We start from the raw sequence: 20,839 nt of genomic DNA, 5'->3' as shown, positions 1-20,839 counted from the left end.
GGTTTGGTGGGTTTGGTTTTTTTGTTTGTTTGGGTTTTTTTTTTGCTTTGTTTCTTTTATCCCCATTTCATTCTGGTTTAGGGAGCTATGTTGGAGGAAGGTGGGCAGGGAATGCTGCTCCAGCCTTCTCCAAGTGCATGTGTGTATGCGAAACACAATCCTGCCATGGCAAGGGCAGAGAAAATTCTCCTATGAACTACCAGCAAGGGAATCCTCTGCATGACTTTGCATCTTTGTTTTCCAGAGTACAATTTCTCACTGCCAGTTTGGAGCACTGTGTGTTCAGCCACAGAAAAATGGACAAAAGACACATGCAAAAGGATATACTGCATGCTACGGGTTTTACTATCATAAACCCGTGCTGTATCAAACAAGGAAATTGCTGCACAAAGCAGTGATATATTGCTAATAATTGTCTTCTTATTGTACAACACTTTGTTTTCGCAAAAGATCATCAAATACTGCTCCTTCAAAGTTCATTTGTTGCTAGACTTCTTATTCTGGTTAGAATGCAGGTGCCATCAATGTGTCTTCCTTCACATGCTTTAACATCAATAATCCTGCCCTTAGACAGAGGTGAGGTACAAAGCTGTCAGGCTATCCAACAACAGGTAAAGATAAGTTACTACTGCAGTTCTGCCATGTCAGTACTGCAAAGGACAAAGGGAAAAGATAAGCCTGCCATTCAGGAGTTGCATGAAAACTTTCCAGTTTTTCACTGTTGAGTGATACCTCTTTTCAACAGACTTTCTGATAAGTGACTGTGTTTGTACTGGGTGGTGTAACTTGCAAACACCACTCCTATCCTCAGCTTGCTTAACTCTAAAAAGAAAGTAAAAAAAAAAAAAAACAACAGGAAAATAACTTCTTCTAAAGTTCCTCTCCTCCTCTTGTTTTCAGCCAATCTTACTCCTTATATTGCTGGAAACAACACCCCAAGAAAAGTCTCTCCCAGAAACTCTATGATGAGCTTTGCACCAAAGCAACTTTCCCAACCCTCAGCATTAACTTTACTGTGCTCAACAGCTACAGGCTGAGAAACTCCTGAACTATCTGGATTGCTTCAGACGGGGCAATCAGCGAGTGAACACTCCCACTGGCTGGCTGATACTTTCCTCCAACTTTTCCACCTCTGTGCTAGCTTTAGACCACCAGAACCACAAATTGCTGAGGACTGACCAAGAATATGACACATATCACACTGGATATTCACTTACCTGCTATTTGAAAAAACAACTATCCTTTCATTACCTATCTGAAAACACTATTAACCTCACATCTTTGGTCAATGGTATAGCCCAGGGAGATTGATGGGAAAACATATTTTATCCCCTGAAAACTAGGAAATGCCAACTTAACAGTCTAAACTTAACAGTCTAAACATTCATAAGAGTTTAAAGCTACATTACTTGTTGCTCTCCTCTGCATGCAAAAAAAACCCATAACTTCAGTAAGACTGGAAACCAAGGGCAGGAAAAGCTGGAAAAATACAACAGTCCAACAGACTTGAAAGAGCTTGAGACTGAATTCAGAGAGCCTGAAATAGTTCATAGATACACTAACTCCTTACGCAGGGGGGGCTGAACACATAAGAGGAAAGCCCAATTCTAACAAATTCCAGGAGAGAAATTCCCATTGCTCACCAGAGAGCACATGACAAGCAGCCTTAGCGACATCGGTTTTTCAACGCTTTTGCTCTTGCACAAGTATCTCCACAGCAGGGAATAAATCTAGCCCAAATGACCTGGGGCTGGTAAGTTATTCATTTGGTTTTAATATTGCCTCCCTACGAGGCAAAGCAGCTCTGGCTACGTATTTCACAGAGGAGATCACTGCAAGCAAGCAAGGTCTTGCAATATTCCATTTTAAACAATTTACAGTGTTCTGGGTGTATTATTTTGAGAACAACTGTTTTCTTAGCTGGAAGGCAAATAACCTACTGGCTTTGCCCCCATGCTAACACAGGGCTGCCTGCCTGACCACAGGGTTTATCTATTTTTTTTATTATTTTTTTTTATTTCATTTCCTGGCCTGTTGAATGCTTTCCTGCAGACCTCAGATTTGGGTCCTACTGCCTGCCTGGATTAGTTACCCCACACCAATCCAAAGGAAATAATATCCCTAAGCACCATACTTCAGCGGCTGGAAAGGCAGCAGAGCTGTGCTCTGCGAGGTGTCTCTTCCCTGCCCAGGGCTACATTGTGGCTTGTAGCCATAACTACAGGAATTAAGCCCAAACTGCCCCAGCTGTGGCACCGCTCCAAGTTTAAAGCTGTGCAAGAGGAGAAGACAATTTTGGCAGTCTGATAATCTGTCTCCTGCCTGCTGTGCTGAGGAAATGCTGCATATGAGGAAGTACAGGAGGAACATCCCTTGTGCACCAGAGCAGGGTTTGCTATTGCCCTTGGGCCACCCATAGTGCATACACCTACAGCAGCAGCTCACTATGGTGTGAGCCCTGAGGTAGACATCCTTTACTGCATAGTAATGCTCATCTTTTGTCAAGTATTACCTTGCTCTCAAAATCATAAGCAAACAAATAAGCAAGATCTGTCCTTATTTACTAATGTTGTGTATACTGGAGCTTGGTGTTGCTGCAAGATATCAGAGGACTGCAGTTATATGAAAAGTTTAATATTGCACCAAGACCCTAATGCCTTTACTTTCTAGGGTCTTATACTAAAGAGAAAGTGAAAACAGAACATAGCCTGGTCTTCAAGGACCTCTGTAAAAATAAAAAGCTGTCTGTATCATCTGAGAAAGAAGAACTCCACCACATCTGCCTTTTCTCAGTCCTAAAGCATTCTTGATGAATTAAAGGACAGTAGTCACAGAGCCATTTGGCTGGAAGGAAAATCTAGGGCTCAGATCAAAATCTACAGTTTGAAGTTACAGATTTACAATGACAGGTTACAAGCAAAAACCCAATTGACATCAAAGCAGTCCATGTTACCGTGCTAACTGAGGTAAAAGAATTAACAAAGAATAATTAAAAAGATAAACAATAGTTATATATTTGGATTTCTTCAATAAACTTTAACTACAAAGGGAACCTGTCCACATGAAACAACATATTTTTAAAGCTTGCAATATGTGGAATTTTTCCACACTCATATGGGAAAAATTCCTTACAGAGCAAAGAAGCTCATGAAATCCCTCTGGGGATCTTCACTTTCCCTTGGCTGCTTCCACTGCTAGGGTTAAACATTTCCCCACTTTCTCCTAACTCAGTCCAAGCAGTATCCTGGAAATCTTCAGGAAAAGCCAGACTGAAACAATTAGTATGGTACACAAAAGACCAAAAATCTTCTAATCTGGGGGTGCTGGAGATTATATGCAATTGTCTGACTTGCAACAAAATCTAAAGACATAGAATCATAAAATCATAGAATAGTTAGGATTGGAAAGGGCCTTAAGATCATCTAGTTCCAACCCTCCTGCCATGGGCAGGGACACCTCACACTAAATCATCTCACCCAAGGCTTCATCCAACCTGGGCTTGAACACTGCCAGGGATGGAGCATTCACAACCTCCCTGGGCAACCCATTCCAGTGCCTCATCACCCTAACACGAAAGAATTTCCTCCTTATATATACATGTTTAGTCATTCCTCAAAGCACTGTCCCTCTTGCCTCAGACAAAACTGCACAGCATTGTAGACTTTGGAGAAATGCCCTTGGGAAGAGAACTTCCTGTCCGTCCCCAGCTACATGCTCCCTGGCAGCCATCAGATGACAGAAATAGCAGATGAGATGCAAGGAGAAAAGGTTCAGTCAAACTTTTCAAACCTGAAAGGCAGCAGATGGCCCAAGGCTGACAACATATTAGCCCAAGAAACTGAACATATCCTTATTTCTGTTTAATATCTAATTTCTGGGGCAATGATCCTTTAATATCTCTTTGCTAACATTTTCTATCTAGGAGATACCATGGGTGCTCGGGTTCCTGGAGCATCTTTAATGAATATGAGGGGGTGTAACTGTAGCCAGGAGAGCACAAATCCCTGCCTGGCCAACTCACCATCATCACAGTGCGGTAACAGGGTAGGTAAAATGTACAAGCCCTTACGGCCCTGAGCATTCACCAACCCAGCCAATAGCCAGGACCACACAGATGGTTTTCAGTAGGCTTCTTGTAGAAGTGGGATGTAAGAAAGGATTCAACAACAGATACCTGAAACAAAGGGCATGGTGACTACATGGTGTCTCAAGGAAAGGGTATGGAGAAGAAGCTGTGGAAAACCTTAGGTAAAAGAAAACAAAAAACCTGCAATTCATGGGAAGATGATGTGGGAGAAATGAGACCTACTGGAGAAAAAGCATCATTATTTCTTCAGTGCTCAAGTCTGTCTGCACTGGGAGACCTTAAACCCCCTTTGCAGTCACCCTGGTCCAACAACTATGTCTCCTTTGGGGACCTCAGTTAGCTTGGTAGGACCACAATACAACTGATCCACAGCCTGTGATCCAGCTGAATAGCTCATAATGCTGCCTCTTGCTTAGAAACATGCTTTTACTTCAAAGAAAATTTACACAATTACAAGATCATTAGCAAGGACATGCATAATGTAACATGGAACAAAAAAAAAAAGCTGCAGCTTCATTGCTAAAATGGATTAAGGGCTGAAATTCATGTAACCCATTAGAGCCTTTTATTTTACACACATAAGTGCCATTAGGATGCTAAGAGATCCATGTCTGAGCTTAAATAAAATAGAGGGGGCCAAACATTCAGCTGGTACAAGTCAGCCCAGCCCTTTTGCTGTTGAATTATTTTAGAATTATAGACTAGCTATGCACTTATTTAAGATGTGACTATTTTATGAGCATGACATGAATCTGCCCAGTAAGGAGAGGTTACAGAACCAGATGATGACACTTTGCAGCATGAGCACATTGGTCTAATTCTTGGATGAAAAAGTGGAAAGATAATAGAAATGAAGCCACTTAAAATTCCACCACTTAGGCCTGTTTCTATCAAGTATGTCAACTCTGATTCATACAGGCTTCAAGCCTTTTACCAGAGTCTGGGAAGTACCAAAACTAAAGGATATTAAAAAATATAAGAAGTTATGGTCTTTGGGAAGTGTAGTTTGTGAGTGTCCTGGGTTCAGCAGTAGCAGTCATTTTTCTCCTCCTTGGTAGCTGGTGCAGTGCAGTGTTTTGACTTTTGGCTTGGGAACAGAGCTGATAGTGATGTTTAGGTTTGGCCAAGGACTTTGTGAGCCTCATGCTCTGCCAGGGAGGAGGGGAAGCCGGGAGGAAGCAGAGACAGGACACCTGACCCAAACTGACCAAAGAGGTATTCCATACCACAGCACGTCATGCCCAGGATGCAACTGGGAGTTAGCCGGAAGGGCCGGGGACTGCAGGGTTGGAGGAGGTATCGGTTGGAGCTTGGTCGGGCTGGGGGGTGCGAGTTATCGGTTGGCTGGTGGTGAGATGATGTATTCTCTTCCCTTGTTATTTCCTTTATCATTATTATCATTGGTGGTAGCAGTAGTGATCTGTGTTATACCTTAGTTACTAAACTGTTCTTATCTCAACCCGTGGGAGTTGCATTCTTTTCGATTCTCCTCTCCGTCCCTCCGAGAGCAGGGGGAGGGCAAGAAAGGGGGGGAAGTGAGTGAACGAGTTACCTGACTGGGTTTAAACCACAACAGTGAGTTATGGAGATAGACAGTTGTACCTCATACCTATGAATCTTAGACCTCTGTCGCTCTCTCTACTGCTCTCCCTTTGTATTTGTTTTAGCAACAGGACCTGTCTAAGACCTGAGCAAAAATCTGGTGGGCTAAAGATCTAAGACAAGGGCTGGAAACCTGCTCTGAAGGCAGGCTTCATTCTAATTCACTTCAACCACGCTACCTACTCAAGAGTGGCCATCTGTACTCCCACTGCCCTACATCTCAAACATGAAGCTTACAGCAAGACTTGGAAGGGGCTTGTTTCTCACCATTAGCTACAGAGGGAATCTCAATGAGTCTCATAATAGATGTCCAGCTTCTAAACATCCATTTGTAAGTAAGACAAATCCCATGCTACAGGACTGGGAGGGATCTTACATGAATCTAGTTACGTAAGTGGGGCAAAAATGTTATACTTACTCCCATACTAGTCTCATATAATGTTGTCCAGTATTATCATTCAATAGTATCCAACAGTTTTAAATTTTTTCTTATTTATATCTGGCCTTTATTTGGCCTTTATTTTGGCCTTTATCCACAAGAAAATTCATCAGAGGATATGTTTAGAGGATATGATTCAAAGACAATCAGGCGCCAAATGTATCCCAAATTTTTTAACTGCTGTCAGTCCCATTTTTTTAAACACTTTACAAAAGAAAACAAGAACCACTGGTCACACTCTCAGTAAGTTAAAATAGAATAACAACAGTTCAAACAGGTGCTTATTGGATGACTAAATTTGAGGTACCTCAACATGAAAAATGCAATACTTGCCCCCTTATAATGGATCATATTGCCATCGAATTTCACTTTGTAGGTCTCAATACCCAGCTCTTTTGCCAGTCTGAGAATCCGGTTTTGGGTAGGTCCCACATATGCTCCACCAACATCTACGTAATTAACCTGATTGTTCTGTTAAAAGAAAGAATACAGGAATCAAAAGCTGCACAGGATGCTCTTCAATACAAATGTAGAAGTAGAAAGAATAATTCCATACTGATTAACACTGCAACTACATGCACATGTAATCACAGACACGCAGAAATCACAGTGTCTTCACTCTATCACACACACGTGCAATTTGGTTTAACTCTTGTTTAAATTCCCCTGTAGTTTTTAGCATTGGCTTTTAGGTCTCACAAAAGATATGAGAACCTGAAGAAATATCCAACCAAAACATTGCAAACCATTTGTTGAAACCACCTCCAGCACCAACGCTTGTTTTCTCTGTAGATAACTGCTTAGCAGTGGATGCTGAGCACTGCACTGCAGTATTCATGGAGAGTAATCTCCTTTCCAACACTGCACAACTTGGCTCCAGCCTGATGTGCCCTGGCTAGCAGCTCCCAGCAATGCTTGCCACCAAAGGTGCTCCATGCATCCCTCAGATCAGCATTATGCTCACTTGGGAAGCAGAAAGAAAGCCAAAGGTTTCAGGAATGAATACTATTACAAGCAGGCTGATTTTCCAAGATGGTAACTCTTTTTAACACTGTTTATAGTGAGCATTTTAAGCTAGGCATTTTCAGTGTCACAGAAGAATGGTGTTTATGCTTCATGTTTCATACACAATGATTTCTGCTGAAACACCACTGTTTATCTCTGGTTCCCCAGGAATGGCATCTGACATATTTTAAACTTCCCTTATTTTCAGGGTGGGGAGCAGAAGTAATGTCTGTATTACATTGTCCTGTGTCATAGGTAACTCCTTATTTCTCTCATTTTCTTTTTAATGGCAGCCAAGGCATGGTCCATTTTTAGAAGCATGAGTATTATTTCAGATAATTTAGCTGTGTTAAAATGTATGTCTGAGCTGTAATGATGTTTGGCTCTGCTCAGGCTACTTCTTATAGGGCTCTTAGTTACCATGTCTGTTATAGTATGCAAAGGGAGATGGGAATGACAGGAGAAATGCTTTCATACTCTTGGTCTCAAGATGATAGTTTTCCTCTGTAATGTTAAAGACAGAGCAGATCCTGCCATGGACAAAGGGTATGGACTGCATGGGTGGTACTCAATTACCTTAATACGGATGTTTAACACAATTTTATGCAGCCCAAGGTACCCAAGCTGAGCAAGGCTGACAAATTTGTCTCATGACCCATGGAAGACCTGCAGCTGGATACCAGGCAAGGTATCCTAGGGCAGCTGAAATGGTACTACATGCTTCTGGTTAGGTACCCAAGTCCCATTCAATGGCTCTCAGAATTGCTTCCAGTCCAATCTTAAAGCACCTCCTGTCAAGAGAAGCCCACTGGCACGTATTGCAGTGCAACCTCTTCAAACACAGCTCTATTACTTGACGGAAGTGATGGCAAATTGGGACAGTTGTCTGCTTTGGGAACTCGTACTCCCCTTTTTCTCCCTGGCAAAAGTCAAACCCAACAGTATCACAGAATGGTTGAGGTCAGAAGGGACCTCAGGAGGCCATCTGGTCCAACGCTCCCTGTCTGGCAAGGTCTCCTAGTGCAGGTTGGCCAGGACTGCATGCAGACAGCTTTTGAGTATCATCTCCCTGCTCTCTCAGCCTTTCCTCGTCAGAAAGAAGCTACAGTCCCCTCATCATCCAGATCATTAATGAAAATGCTGAACAGGACTGGACCCAGTATTGACCCTTGGGGTACACCTCAAGTTACCGGCCTCCAACTAGACTTAGTATCACAGATCACCATCCTGTGGAACAGGCTGTTCAGCCAGTTGTCAGTCATCTCACTGGCTGCTCAAACAGTACATACTTCATCAGCTTGTCTATGAGGATCTTACGGGAGACAGTGTTGAATTACTGAAGTCCTAGTAGATAATACCCAGTTTTCTCCTCATCTACTAAGCCAGTTGTTTTATGAAAGAAGGCTATTGGGCTGGTCAAGCATAACTTCCTCTTGGTGAATTCATGCTGACTGATGACTTTCTAGTCCTACATGTGCCTGGAAATGGTGTCCAGGGTTAGTTGCTCTACCCCTTTCGCGAGGACTGAGTTCAGGCTGACTGGCCTGTAATTCCCTGATTCCTCCTTCTTGCTCTTCTGGAAGACAGGAGTGACATTTGCCACACTGTAGATCAGCACAAGTGGGAGTCCAGCATCTCATGAAGTACTTACCCTAACAGTGAATGTCCTTCCTCCGACTCTATCCCGGGCCTCAAGAACCACCACATTGACCCCAGACTCAGACAGCAATTTGGCAGCTGACAAACCTACCAGAAAAAGACAAAGTGCTTTAAAGCAATGGTCAAAAACTGAACCAAAGCTTCAAGGTCAGAGATTTCCATACTGTTTTCAAAAATTCCTGAGAGAAGTCAGAAACTTTTCATGTCTTACCACAAAAATCATGTGGCTGCTGCTGCTTAGTTGCATGTTATAACCATATCCGTAAGCAGCATTCACAGACTGAAGTTTTCCTCCTTCCAGTTAGTATTTTGGCATTTTAAAACCAGTAAAATCTCAATTATTAAGGGACAAAAATGCTACTCTTCATTTGCACAGTACCTAGAAAGGCAGAGCCAGCTTGAGGGGCTTGGAGTGCCATAGAGGTAGAAATAATAATATATTAAGTAGGCATGTTACAGCAAGGTAGGCTTCCAACTTCTTCTCTCACTCATCAACTCTTCATTCTACTGCTATCCACTGTCCTCATTTACATGCAGGAAGAAAGACCGCTTCACTGTCAAGATTAATTTTAAGCAATGGAGTTTGACCATGGCAATCAAACACAGATACTTTATAAAAGGAATTATGGTCACAGCAAAAATCATCTAATTATGGGACTTTGTGATGGAGGCAGTACAGACAACTGAAAATTGGACAGGACAGGAGTCCTCTTTGCTTTTGACAAATGTGAGCTGAAATTGTAAAAAGCAATTATGAGTTTGTGAAATCAGATTATCCCACTGCCCTGCAGGCCAATTTAGCACTGAGGCATTGGTTCTTTGGAGTCGTTTCCCCTCCTTAAGTATAGAAAGCCAGCCGTATTGATCAGAACTTCCAAGATAGCCCACAGTAAAGAATAATAATATTATATTCATGTTTATTACACTACCTCAAAATGTGATTAAAAGCAACCGTTCATGAGCCAACAAAGAATGCATGTCTGAAAAGACCAGAGGAGAGGAATTGTTCTGGGTAGCATTAAGTGTACTTTCTTATTCTGAGGACAATACAGGAAACCCATAAACTTCTGTGCACGTAATCTTTTAATGGGGAAGTGGAATACCACACACTGGAAACCAGAACTGAGGAAGTTCAAATGGCTTACATTGACAAAAATTATACATACAATTTCCATTCTCATCTAAAAATAAATTTACATCCTTGCACTACATTCTTTCGATTACTGCAGCAGAAGAAGTATACTTGATTCTTCTATTTTTTTAGTTTTCTAATTTTCAAAAATGGAAGCAATTTTTCAGTAGAGTGAACATCTTCTAAATTGATCTCATTTATTTCAGCAGTATTTGATCATTTTTTTCCTGCATGAAAGTCTATAGAGAGCATTTAATTTTTTATTTTTTTATTTTTAATATTGAATTCTTCAATACTTTTGTGATGGCATTCTCTTCTTCCCCAACATAAGCACAGAAGACACAAGTCTATAATGCTGGGAATACAAACTGAAGTATTTTCTTACAAATATTTTTTTAAATGAGGAAAACATATTAAAAAAAAAAAAAAGATTTCCTACATATATAAAATAAAATAAAATATAAGTTGAATTTCTCTATTCTGCATAAATATTACTTGGACATTCAGGCATGAGTGCATAATTCTTATTTAAGCATTACAAAATTATGAATTTCTCTTGTAAGAAAGTCTACCACAGATATACAAGTCTTGAAAAAATGGACAGTGTATTCATGTGTCATCCTATCCTACATGAAGCAGACAAAAATCTGGCCTAGGTATGAAAAAAACAAACCCACAACCATTGTATGTGAATACTTAGTGCCTAACACCATCACTCCATGCTGTATTATGACAGCTATATTCATGCCATAGATGTGTAGGAAGAATAATGGTTGCACTGGACTGGGTTGGAAGTTAAGCTTGCTACTGGTTTATAGCTTAATTAGATGATATGTCCAAATAAAGAAGGACTGTTGAAGGATGAAGAATATGCGGCAGTAAGACTGAGGTTCTCTAACCTGTTTGCTTGTTAAACTGTAATTCCTGCATTCTGGCCTTACAGGTTTTTAGTCTCATTATTGTTTACCATGTGTCACCTTAGACACTGATTAGAAGAAAAAAAAAGTCTTCATAGGTACACAGAGTGGGAATGGGCAAGAGATACATTGGGACAGCAATGGCTTACTGGCAACTGCCAGAGGGCTCAACTCAGAAATCAAAACAGTGCGAAGTATGTTAATTAAAGAGTGTTACTATGTATTTATTTGTTTAAACCATGGAAACAATTTTCTTTGAAAATGGAAGACTACAATCAACACCCACACATGGGGTATTACTATGTAGCTGCCTATGGAGCCCAACTCTTCAGCTTCATTCTGGTGTAACCAAAGTGCACCAGATACAGCATCACAATCATGAAGCCTACATGCTTTTGGTACACAATTAGCCTCTGAATAGATTGTGTATTTTCCCTTTATCTTCTCCATAACTTGAATTTTCAAGGCTTTTGTTGCTGTTCCAGTACCCTCTACAGGACTGGATGCCAGAGAGTGACCATCTATTTCTGTTTGATTGATGAGGAGAGAATGAGAGAGAGGAAGAAATGAGACCTTTTCCAGCTGCTTGCCCCACCTCTGCCTGCTCAGCTCCCCTTGGGCCACACAGATGTAGTCTTCACCTCCTCTCCAACATCCCCATTACTTCCTCAGAGGACACTGCATGCCTTCCAGGAGCTGGCAAGGGGGAGAGCAGGACCTTCACACCACAAGAGCCTCCCACAACATGAGTATTCCCCTAGAGCCGTGGCCCTCCAGCACACATGGGCTCTGACACCACAATGTCCTGGGATATTGTGGATGTCCACAGTGCCCTGGGCAAAGCCAGGCACTGGGCTGTGACCTCTCAGGCTGCAGCCAGGGCTCAGGTGAGGTATTTTAAAAATCACCGGAGTATGCCTGTATGACTGCAGTAGGGACATGCCTGTCATAACCAAGGCCACTGCTGTGCCCCATTGCCACCTCCACCTTCTCCAAGTAAATCACACCAAATCACTGGCTGCACTCCTTCCAGATATCACTCTATGAATTAGAAAGAAACTACTTGCCACAGAAAGATGAAAAAGACCTGCCAAAACCGTGCCTCATTTGAAGTATCTGGCTGTAGAAAGTGACTTGTTATTATATGAGAATAAATAAGGAGAGATGGCTTATACATCCTCCACAAGGGTTTCTATGGCAATCTCACAAGAGGATCCCCCCCCCCCCCATCTGAAGAAGCCATGTGGTAAAGCCCCGTTTCTATTGATTCTGCAGCACTATTAAGGACTCAGAATTGCTGCTGCCACCAGAGATCATACTGCTGCTATTTTCCTTTCAGAAAACTGTCATAATTCTATCAAGCAAAGCAGTTTCAAGTGCATCAAAACACCAGATATACAGTTAAAAAATAAATAAGTAAAAGCAAGCAAGATGAATTCAAGCCAATCTGCAGACAAGACATACACCATGTCTGAAACACAGAGATGCTGAACAAAACTGGATTTTGCATGTAGGCTCATGGAAAATACAACAAAGCATGCCTCTACCTCATAGGAAAGAGAGGTTCAACTCTACATGTAGTGCACAAAACTGGGGCTTAAGAGACCTGAGTTTGATTCCCAAGTGAGTCCCACAATGTAGGGAATATTTGCCTGTTTTGTATGGAAGCGGTTATAAGGGTAGCATTTCTGAGAATAGTTCCAAGTTGCCTCAACACTGGAGTTGATACAGAGCATATGAACAGATAGAGGTTCTATAGCACAAATAGTGGGTGTTTTTAAAAAGTTACTTTATTGAAATGTGATAGTAATTCTACAGTAATAGTAAAGTAATTCTACTTTTCAAAATCTAGGCTCTGTAACCCACAGCATCAAACAGATTCACTGATACACCATGATGAGAAGCAAAAACCACCAACCAACAGCATCTTTTCCAGAGACAGCATACTTCTTATGCAATGCATGCTGAACATCTCCAATCCACAGAAGGGCAGTGGAGGGACACCAACCTTTTAACCTTTCAAACTGAGGCCACTACATATGTGCTGTATTGACCACACCAAAACAAAGGCAGAAGTTAGCTATTAATACTGAAAAGGTAAATTTCTGCTGGTTTTCTGGACACATTGTTTGCCTACTTGCTAGCTGCTTTGAAAAAGTGTGTTTGCTTTTATGGATCCTCCACTGGGTTAAAAGTTTAAAAAACCCAACCTAATACAGTATTCCTTCATAAAATCCTTGTTAATCCACCCTGCTTTAGAGGAGTGGGATAATTACATTGTGTGAAAGACTAATAAGCCATTACTGTAGTGTTCTAACCAAGCAGGTTTTAACTGAGTACTGCACAGAAAAAAGCTTTCTGGAAAATCTCTACATTTTTCTGATCTTAAGCAGGGGAATAATTCTAAACTTTTTTTCCCACATTATGCTAATACACACCATTAAAGTAAGACAATTGACAATATATCCTTGTGAAAGTTCCACTGTAACAGCATGCTAATGCTGGGATTATTTTTACCATTTCACTGGAGAAAAACTTAACTTTTTCCAGATGCAACTGGGTATTTATATCTGCCAGTGCCCACCTTAGAATAAGCTCTCACTATTCAGCTAGAAGTTTCTTTGGCAAGTACATAAACCTGTCAATAAGAGGTGAAAACCTTTCTGCCATGACCCAGGGTAATATCTCACTTCCTTACCTCTTTCTTTACCTTGCTTTGGTTTGTTGTTTTTCTTTTGTTTTGTTCGGGTTTTGTTTGTTTGTTTTGTTGTGTGCACCATTTTATGCAAATAAGTTTTACGATATAGTTAAAATGTACTCATTTATATCAGGCTGAGCAGAGAAATCACACATGGGCAGCAACATATAGAAGGCTGAGAAGAAAGAACTGTTTTCTTTCACATACTAAGGAACTGAAGATTTAAAACTGCCATTGAAAATGAACACCACCACCAACAAAAAATATTAAATTACAGCCCCTTAAATTTGCACAAAACAGTAGGAATACACATTGTGAATCATAAGTCTACATTAATTTCTTCTTCCATGTTGCCTAAATCCATAACATTACTAACTCTCTGTTTGTCACAAGTTGTATTTTATCTTTCCACATGTTATTTCACAATCCTTGATATAGAATACTTGATTCTGGGGCTAAGGCTGTGCTTATTTATTTTGTCATTTTCAGGTAAATGTTTTTCACTTATTTTTCATCAATTCTTTTCTTCCCCTCAAGCAAAAATAACCCAGTTGATTCAGCAAAGGTTTCAACCAGAAGAGAACAAATACTTTCTGTTGCAGAGTGCATTGTTCAGCTGAGACCAGCCACTCTGACTGGTTTCAGTGGCACTACTGTCTAAATGCTTTCATCGGATGCAAGCCATACTCTGAATGGTACAAAGGCAGTTTCTCATGGCAAGTGTTAATAGAAACACAGTAATCAGGGTCAGGGAATTATGTCCTGAGGATGGACCCACTCCTCCATACACACCCACTGGGATTTTCAAGTCCAAAGCCCATTGCAGTAAACATCTCTTCCCCAGAATAATGCATTCCCCCTAAAGACAGAAAAAAGTTAACTAATACAAGCGTGCAGTTAGAAATGAACACCACCAGGTAAGATGATGGTGACGGTTTGATACTATCCAGTTAATGGAAACATCTAATGTAATTACACGTATTTTCTAACTATTGCTAATTGTTTTGCTCAGTAGGCAGAATAAATTCCTGATGGCTAAATGGTGACCTTCAGCTAAATAGGTATGTGAAAAAATGTTGTTTCTAAACTGTGATCAGTGTCATTGACACAAATATCAAGAACATAGGTATTCCCAGAAAAGACATAATGCCTGTCCCATGCTGTTCTTATTGTGCTAGCATATTGAGAGACCTGTTCTAACTAATTGGATATTTATTTTGCTTATTGGATTAAATAACACTCTTAAGACTTCAGACCTACCTAGCTAACAGAAACACTCTTTCTGACCTTTCAATACCTTTCACCTAAGCCTGAGGCATAAGGCAAAATCTGTTCCTCAAGGACAAGCCATATGTTTCCAATGCTCTCTCAAGAGCTCTGAATTTGCTAACCTATGAATCATGCTGGTTTTGCCAGAAACATGCTGGTTTTGCCAGAAAGAAACCTAATACATTCTTCATCCGGGGGCAGAACCTGTTGTGACTACTAAAGTTACATCCTGGGTTAGACAATGTTTAGAAATGATGCATTTACCATAGAAAAGATAAATATTATGAAAGATGAAGAAAATAATAATATTTTTACATCTGCTTATATAATGAACACATCACAACCATATTTTGACTGAAACTAAATATCTGATACTAAGCATAACACGAAGGAGTGTCTTAAACAAAACCCATGCTCTACATCATAGGACTTTGTGTCTTTAGTAGCAAAACTTTAGAACACATTATGAAGGAGGCAAACGGAAACTGATATTTCTACTTATTTGCAACTATTGTATAGAATATCTATGACACTTTATATAAGGCCCTGTTAGTTTTGTCCCTGCTGTAGACTTTTCTGGTAATGACAGTCAGCCAGTCAGCTTCCTAGCAGTTCATGGGGAACCAAGAGCTCTGTGAAACATTACTATTTATTTCTTCATCCCCCAAAATGCAGGAATTTCTGGTACTCAGTGACAACAATATCACTGATTACCAGCTTTCCTGTTGGATCCAGTAAGAAAGCAGTAAGGAATCAGGCAGCCAGAGTCCAGGACAGGGCAGATGTAAAGAGACAAACACAGGATTGATTTTAGGAACCAGGTGTTGCATTTCTACAGGTCAAATTCTTGGTAAATTTAGAAGTAACAATGCAAAAAAACCAAACAAACCAACCAAAAAAAAAAAAACCAAAAAAAAAAAAAAAAAAAAACCAACAAAACAAAACAAAAGAAAAATCTACTGAAATCTGATCCAGATTTGCACAGGTGGGACTGATTGCATCTTCTACCAACAACTGTGTATTTGACAGTTTAACTGATACCACCACCCACTAGCAGCACAGCATGCTGTCAAAACAAAGTGGTATACAACATAAGTTGTGCTGCCATTAGAGCAGCCATTATAGCAAGCAAGGAAAATCTGCATTTCCTTATTTTTCACTCTTTCACTCAGAGACCTCAGCCAATGTGAGTAGCTCAAGTGGTAAGGTTCTTGATCATCTCACATCCCATCAATCTCACATCATGGAGCAGGAGATGCAACACATAGTGCCCTTCCTTGGAGAGAAAAAAAAAACAAAAAAAAAGAACAAAACCCCCACCCCCCCAAAAAAAAACAAACAAACAAAAAACCCCCACAACTATAATAGGGTGTCATACGGTTTATTTCAGCATAAGACTAATTGTTACTATTTTTACATCACAGCTTCTCCTACAATTTGTGGCATTTGGACTCCTTAAGTGCAACAGAAAACAGTGCTGTTTCCTGCATGTGGCTGGCAAATCTAAGCATTGTTTTGTTGAGCCATGAGATCTCCTTGCTTCTAACTAAGAGCAAATGTGGTTTTATGTGGAAATGAAGTCTGTCTATATCAAAGAATTATAATCTTCAGCATAAGTTTCAGCGATGACTGTGTTTCCCTAGTGCTTTGTGCCTGTTTCATGATGTGCTGAAATGTCTTCCAAGAGATATTTGTATACAAGTTTTCTTGGGCTTGTCTGCTTCTGGACATTGTTCTCCATTTGTAATATGTCTCTGTTTTGCATTATGTAGACAAACATTCTTAACGTCCCTTGCCTTCTTTTGATAAACTTGGCTCCCAGTATCCAAAATTCATGTGTAAGGTGAGGCTGGTGCACAAATATAGCCCAAACTTTCCACTGAAACAAATTAGGGTATTTTGCTTCCACTCTATTTTTGCAAGGTTTTGAATTATTTAAGACAGACTTTTCAGGGTGTGTTTTTCAGGCTGATTCTTTTCTTTGCTGGAAAATCTTAGTCAAAATTGGCTATTTCTAAACCTTCAAGAAACAAACATTTTTTTGATTTTCTAAACTCATGTCTTTATTTTATTCCTATTTTGGAAGTTCTAGCAGCAACTTAAAATTTGGCAAGGAGATAGCCTTTGAGTCATCATAGCGCATTTTGTTATCCATGTGAAAATATGCTGCAATAGGGTCAGTTACAAAGTTGTGAGGAATTGCAGATCACATACAGGCAGCAGCCACTTCCTAGATCTGAAAAGCTGAAATATCTAAGGTTTCTGTCAAACTCTCTGAGCACTTAATGCTCACCAGTCATTAACAATCAATCCCCAAGGAGTGACTGAGCATCCTGGACCTTGTAACTGATGTCAGATCTCAGAGCTTTTGTGCACACTCCATCCTAGGGCTATGGAGCCAAAATATAAATCTCCCTGTAACCATGGCCTTAGATTCAGGTGCAGGTGACAGCTGAGATGCAGACAATGCGTCAGAAGAATTATAGCAGTGATCTGCTGCATAAAAGGGACAGCTTCTGAAAGCCATCCATACAGTAGTTAGTCAACATAGAGGATGACAATGTCCTAGTCCTCAATTAGTGTAGCCCCTTAACCCAAGCAGCAGAGGATTCTCTGATGGGATGTCAGGGTTATGACCCTGCTGATTAAGCAGCCACACACCCATGGCACACCATGCGCTGTCAGCTTGCTGTGTTTAACAAATGAGGGAATTTAATAGCCTAAACCAAACTATACAAGCAAAAGGTCAAAATCAATCCAAACCAGAATACCCTCTTCAGCTCAGTAGAAAACCCTATAGGTAGAAAATGGGAGAAATATTCAAGGCATACAGGTAATAATTCCCTGTGGGTATTGGGAAAGTCTTAAACTTCAAGCTTCAGTTTCTTTCATATGCTACTGTATAAAACATTATAACTAATATTAACTGTATTACAGGGGACATTATCCATTACAAACAATACAAACGTGCCTGGGGCCTTTCCTGGCCATGATCCACATTTTCAACATGTGCACCCATGTGAGAAGAGGAATCTAGCCCAAATTCTGCAGCTCCCTCTCTGAAGGGGTCCAAATGTAGTTGCTAATGAAGTGTGGGCTGTTTGAACATGATTCCATGGAGTACAACAGGAAAATATCAGCAGTAGAGTCTACTAGAAATGAGTTCTTCTTCCAAGGGCTTCCCCACTCTGAAGCACACTTTGCAGAAGCTTCCTCCACCCCTAGAGTGCAGCTTCCTACAGGCAGACTTGATTCTGTGTCGCTGTGAGTGACAGATGTGTGCATACAGAGGAGAGGAGCACAGATGAGAAGAGTGCGTTAGGTTGTACAGAAATTTGTTCTCAAGGACACGCTTCGTGTTGAGGAATAGATAATTCCAGAGGTGCCAGTCATGATTTGAGCTTTATTTTGCAAATATTGTACAACTATTTTTTAAAGCCACAATCTCACTGCTAGGAAGTTCACAGTTAATATATTAACAAGCACCTTGTTTATACCTGATGCAGATTTCATCTATTTCTAGTAAATAACTAGATTTTCCCAAAGTTTTCCATTCTTTCTTGCAAACATCAGGTCATGAGGATTTAAAATACAGCAGAAGGAGAGAAGGTAGTAATCTTAGCAGATAAGACAACTTCAAGTAGATCTTCAAGGAAATAAGCAGTAGCAAGTCAAGACTGGAGTCAGAGACATGTTAAGGTGAAACCCTGTCCATACCGGAGCATGGTTTTTATCTCACCAGTCACAAAGTTCTGGATACAGATTACATTTTTTTAAGACCAGAAAGCAGCGCTGTATAACCTCTTACAGAGCTGAGGTGTAGGTACATTGGTACAGGAACAGTGGAGACAGAGAAGCTGTGTAAAAAGCAAAACAAACCAGGAGCTGGTAGCAATTATAATGCCCAGCTATGAATGGTATTATATGTTGAAGATAGATTAATTATGAAATAAGGCATTTATAGTCCATTTTTCTAAGGCTGTTCTCTTCAAATGATGCCAGTTGTAATTCATAACAGTCAAACACCAATTTTTATGTTACTGGAGTGACATAAGGGTTTCCACTGGTAAGAAAAATGTTCCTGTATTCCAAGAGTGCTATGACATGTTTATTTGTGTTCCTAATGCCACTGACAAATTTTCAGAGACTGCAACGCCTTGGAATTTCCTGGTTGGCTACATTTCAGACTCCACACCAGGCTTTAGTCCAAGGCATAAGTGTTCTGAAGAAACTTCCTAATTCTTGTACTAGTGAAGCAAGATATCACTTAGAAATGCTCGATGTGTTTTCCAAATCACTGCTACAGTTTGAAAAGCTGGAGAAGCAAGAGAAAAAGAGCTTCTCAGAGCCCTAAAAACCACATTAAGTTCACACCACCATCAGCTGCACACAGTACAGGGTGATAATTTCCTAAGGGCACTCTGTTTGTTACATGAACCCTAAACATGAAGACCCAATGACTCATGATAGCAGAAAAATACCCAGGCATTTGATAAAAGAAAAACGCAAGCAAACCTATGTACAAACTCTTTCTTTCTACAGCTTTTTAAATAATTATATTGTCACAAATAATAAACAATTAATATCATTTTACCAAATTATATAATGTAATTAAGTAAACTGTTTGCTGTTTTATGCATTAATTCACTGTAGATTAAAGAAAGGAAAACTCCTCAATTCTAATAAAAACTCATTTTACCTATAGCCATACTGGTTGTAGTATCACTGAAGTGACATAGCTCACAGTTATCACTAGTGAAGTAAAGACTCTCTGAAAACTGAATCCTGGCCAAAGCCGCTAACACAGTACTTATGCAACTGACAAACGAAACACATTTTCTCCATCATAGCACCATTCTCATTCTAGGCACAGTTAAGTGCCATAAGAATAATTATTTCTGCGGTGGGGGGTGAGGGCATGTTAAGCATGAGAATCAGCGGTCACAATGTACCTTGCCAGTGTTAAAAGTAGATCTGAAGAGCGTTTGGAGAAGTATTTCCTAGCAAAGTGTGAAGAGTCCATCGCACTGGGAGAATTTAGCTGGCTGTAGCCCAGCTCTTGTCACAGTAACAAAGCCTAACGTGTTTTTACAGCTATTCCAGATGTCCTTCTGCAGCATTTATCAAAATAATACAGTTGCCAGCGCTGCAAGAGCAACCTAAAACCCCACAATTTCAAAACACCATCTTCCTCGGGATGCAAAAATCCCAGCCTGTATCCTTGCATTCTCCCGCACCTGTGGACAGTTTTCCTACAGACTCTCTTCTGATGAGCACGAAGTACAAACCAGCGCAGGCAGCAACAAACACGTGATAAAATAACAACCGGGATATTTCCCCCCCCTTTGTGTTATGTTTTTATTTCCCCAAATGTAGCTGACGCCCCTGGGGACCTGACACCCTGTATAGTCATCGCCTAAACCTTACAGCTAGCCGTGGGAGTGAGCCACCCCTGCCCCACCGCTCTCCGGCCCCGCGCCGTCCAGCCGAGATGGGTCCGACCCCGAGCACTGGAGTGATGCCCCTATGAAGGCCGGAGGATGCCCGGGGACCGCGCCGCCCCCCCGAACCCACCTGAGATGCCGCCCCCGACCACGACCACGTCGTATCTCCCGGCCATGTCGCTGCGCCCTGTCCTCGCCCCTGTCTCCATCCCGCCCTTCCGCGGCGGCAGCAAAAGCTCCTGCTGGGCTGTGGCGGGCGGACAGCACCCCGCCGTCCCGCCCGCCCCGGCCCCGCCCCTGGGCGGGAACCCGCGGCACCTCCACCAATAGTCTCTGGTTTGGGGTGAAGGTAGGCGGGGTAACCCTTAGCCACGCCTCTCCGGAGCTGTCCCACTCGCCCAGCCCAGCCCGGCCCAGCCCGACGGGGCGGTGAGAGACCCCTGCGGTGGCGGAGGGCGGCTGAACGCTGCTTCCGAGTGCACGTTTTGTCTGTGCCCGGCTGGGTACCGGTCTGTCATGGGTGCACGAGAAAGTGACAGGATGCGGAGGGGTGGCAAAAGATGCTTGTTGCAGGGTGCGGCAGACCT

The 20,839-nt window shown here is 41.3% G+C and overlaps 1 protein-coding gene across 1 annotated transcript in view; it reads right to left on the bottom strand.

The window, feature by feature from the left end:
• The window catches only part of LOC134166820 (amine oxidase [flavin-containing] A-like), a 38,735-nt gene extending 18,203 nt beyond the window's left edge, over positions 1-20,532 (bottom strand). The window contains exons 1-3 of the mRNA XM_062624837.1: positions 20,383-20,532; positions 8,785-8,879; positions 6,462-6,599 (exon numbers count right to left, since the gene is read on the bottom strand). Of these exons, the coding sequence (XP_062480821.1) occupies positions 6,462-6,599; positions 8,785-8,879; positions 20,383-20,461 (312 nt within the window). The 5' untranslated portion in view covers positions 20,462-20,532. The remainder of the gene's footprint in view (positions 1-6,461; positions 6,600-8,784; positions 8,880-20,382) is intronic.
• Between the last annotated feature and the right edge of the window lie 307 nt (positions 20,533-20,839).

This window comes from Pezoporus occidentalis, unplaced genomic scaffold (assembly GCF_034315485.1).
Source record: "Pezoporus occidentalis ecotype Australia unplaced genomic scaffold, CSIRO_AGI_Poc_V1 ctg272, whole genome shotgun sequence".
NCBI lineage: Eukaryota > Metazoa > Chordata > Aves > Psittaciformes > Psittacidae > Pezoporus > Pezoporus occidentalis.
This window is presented reverse-complemented; position numbering and strand designations above follow the sequence as displayed.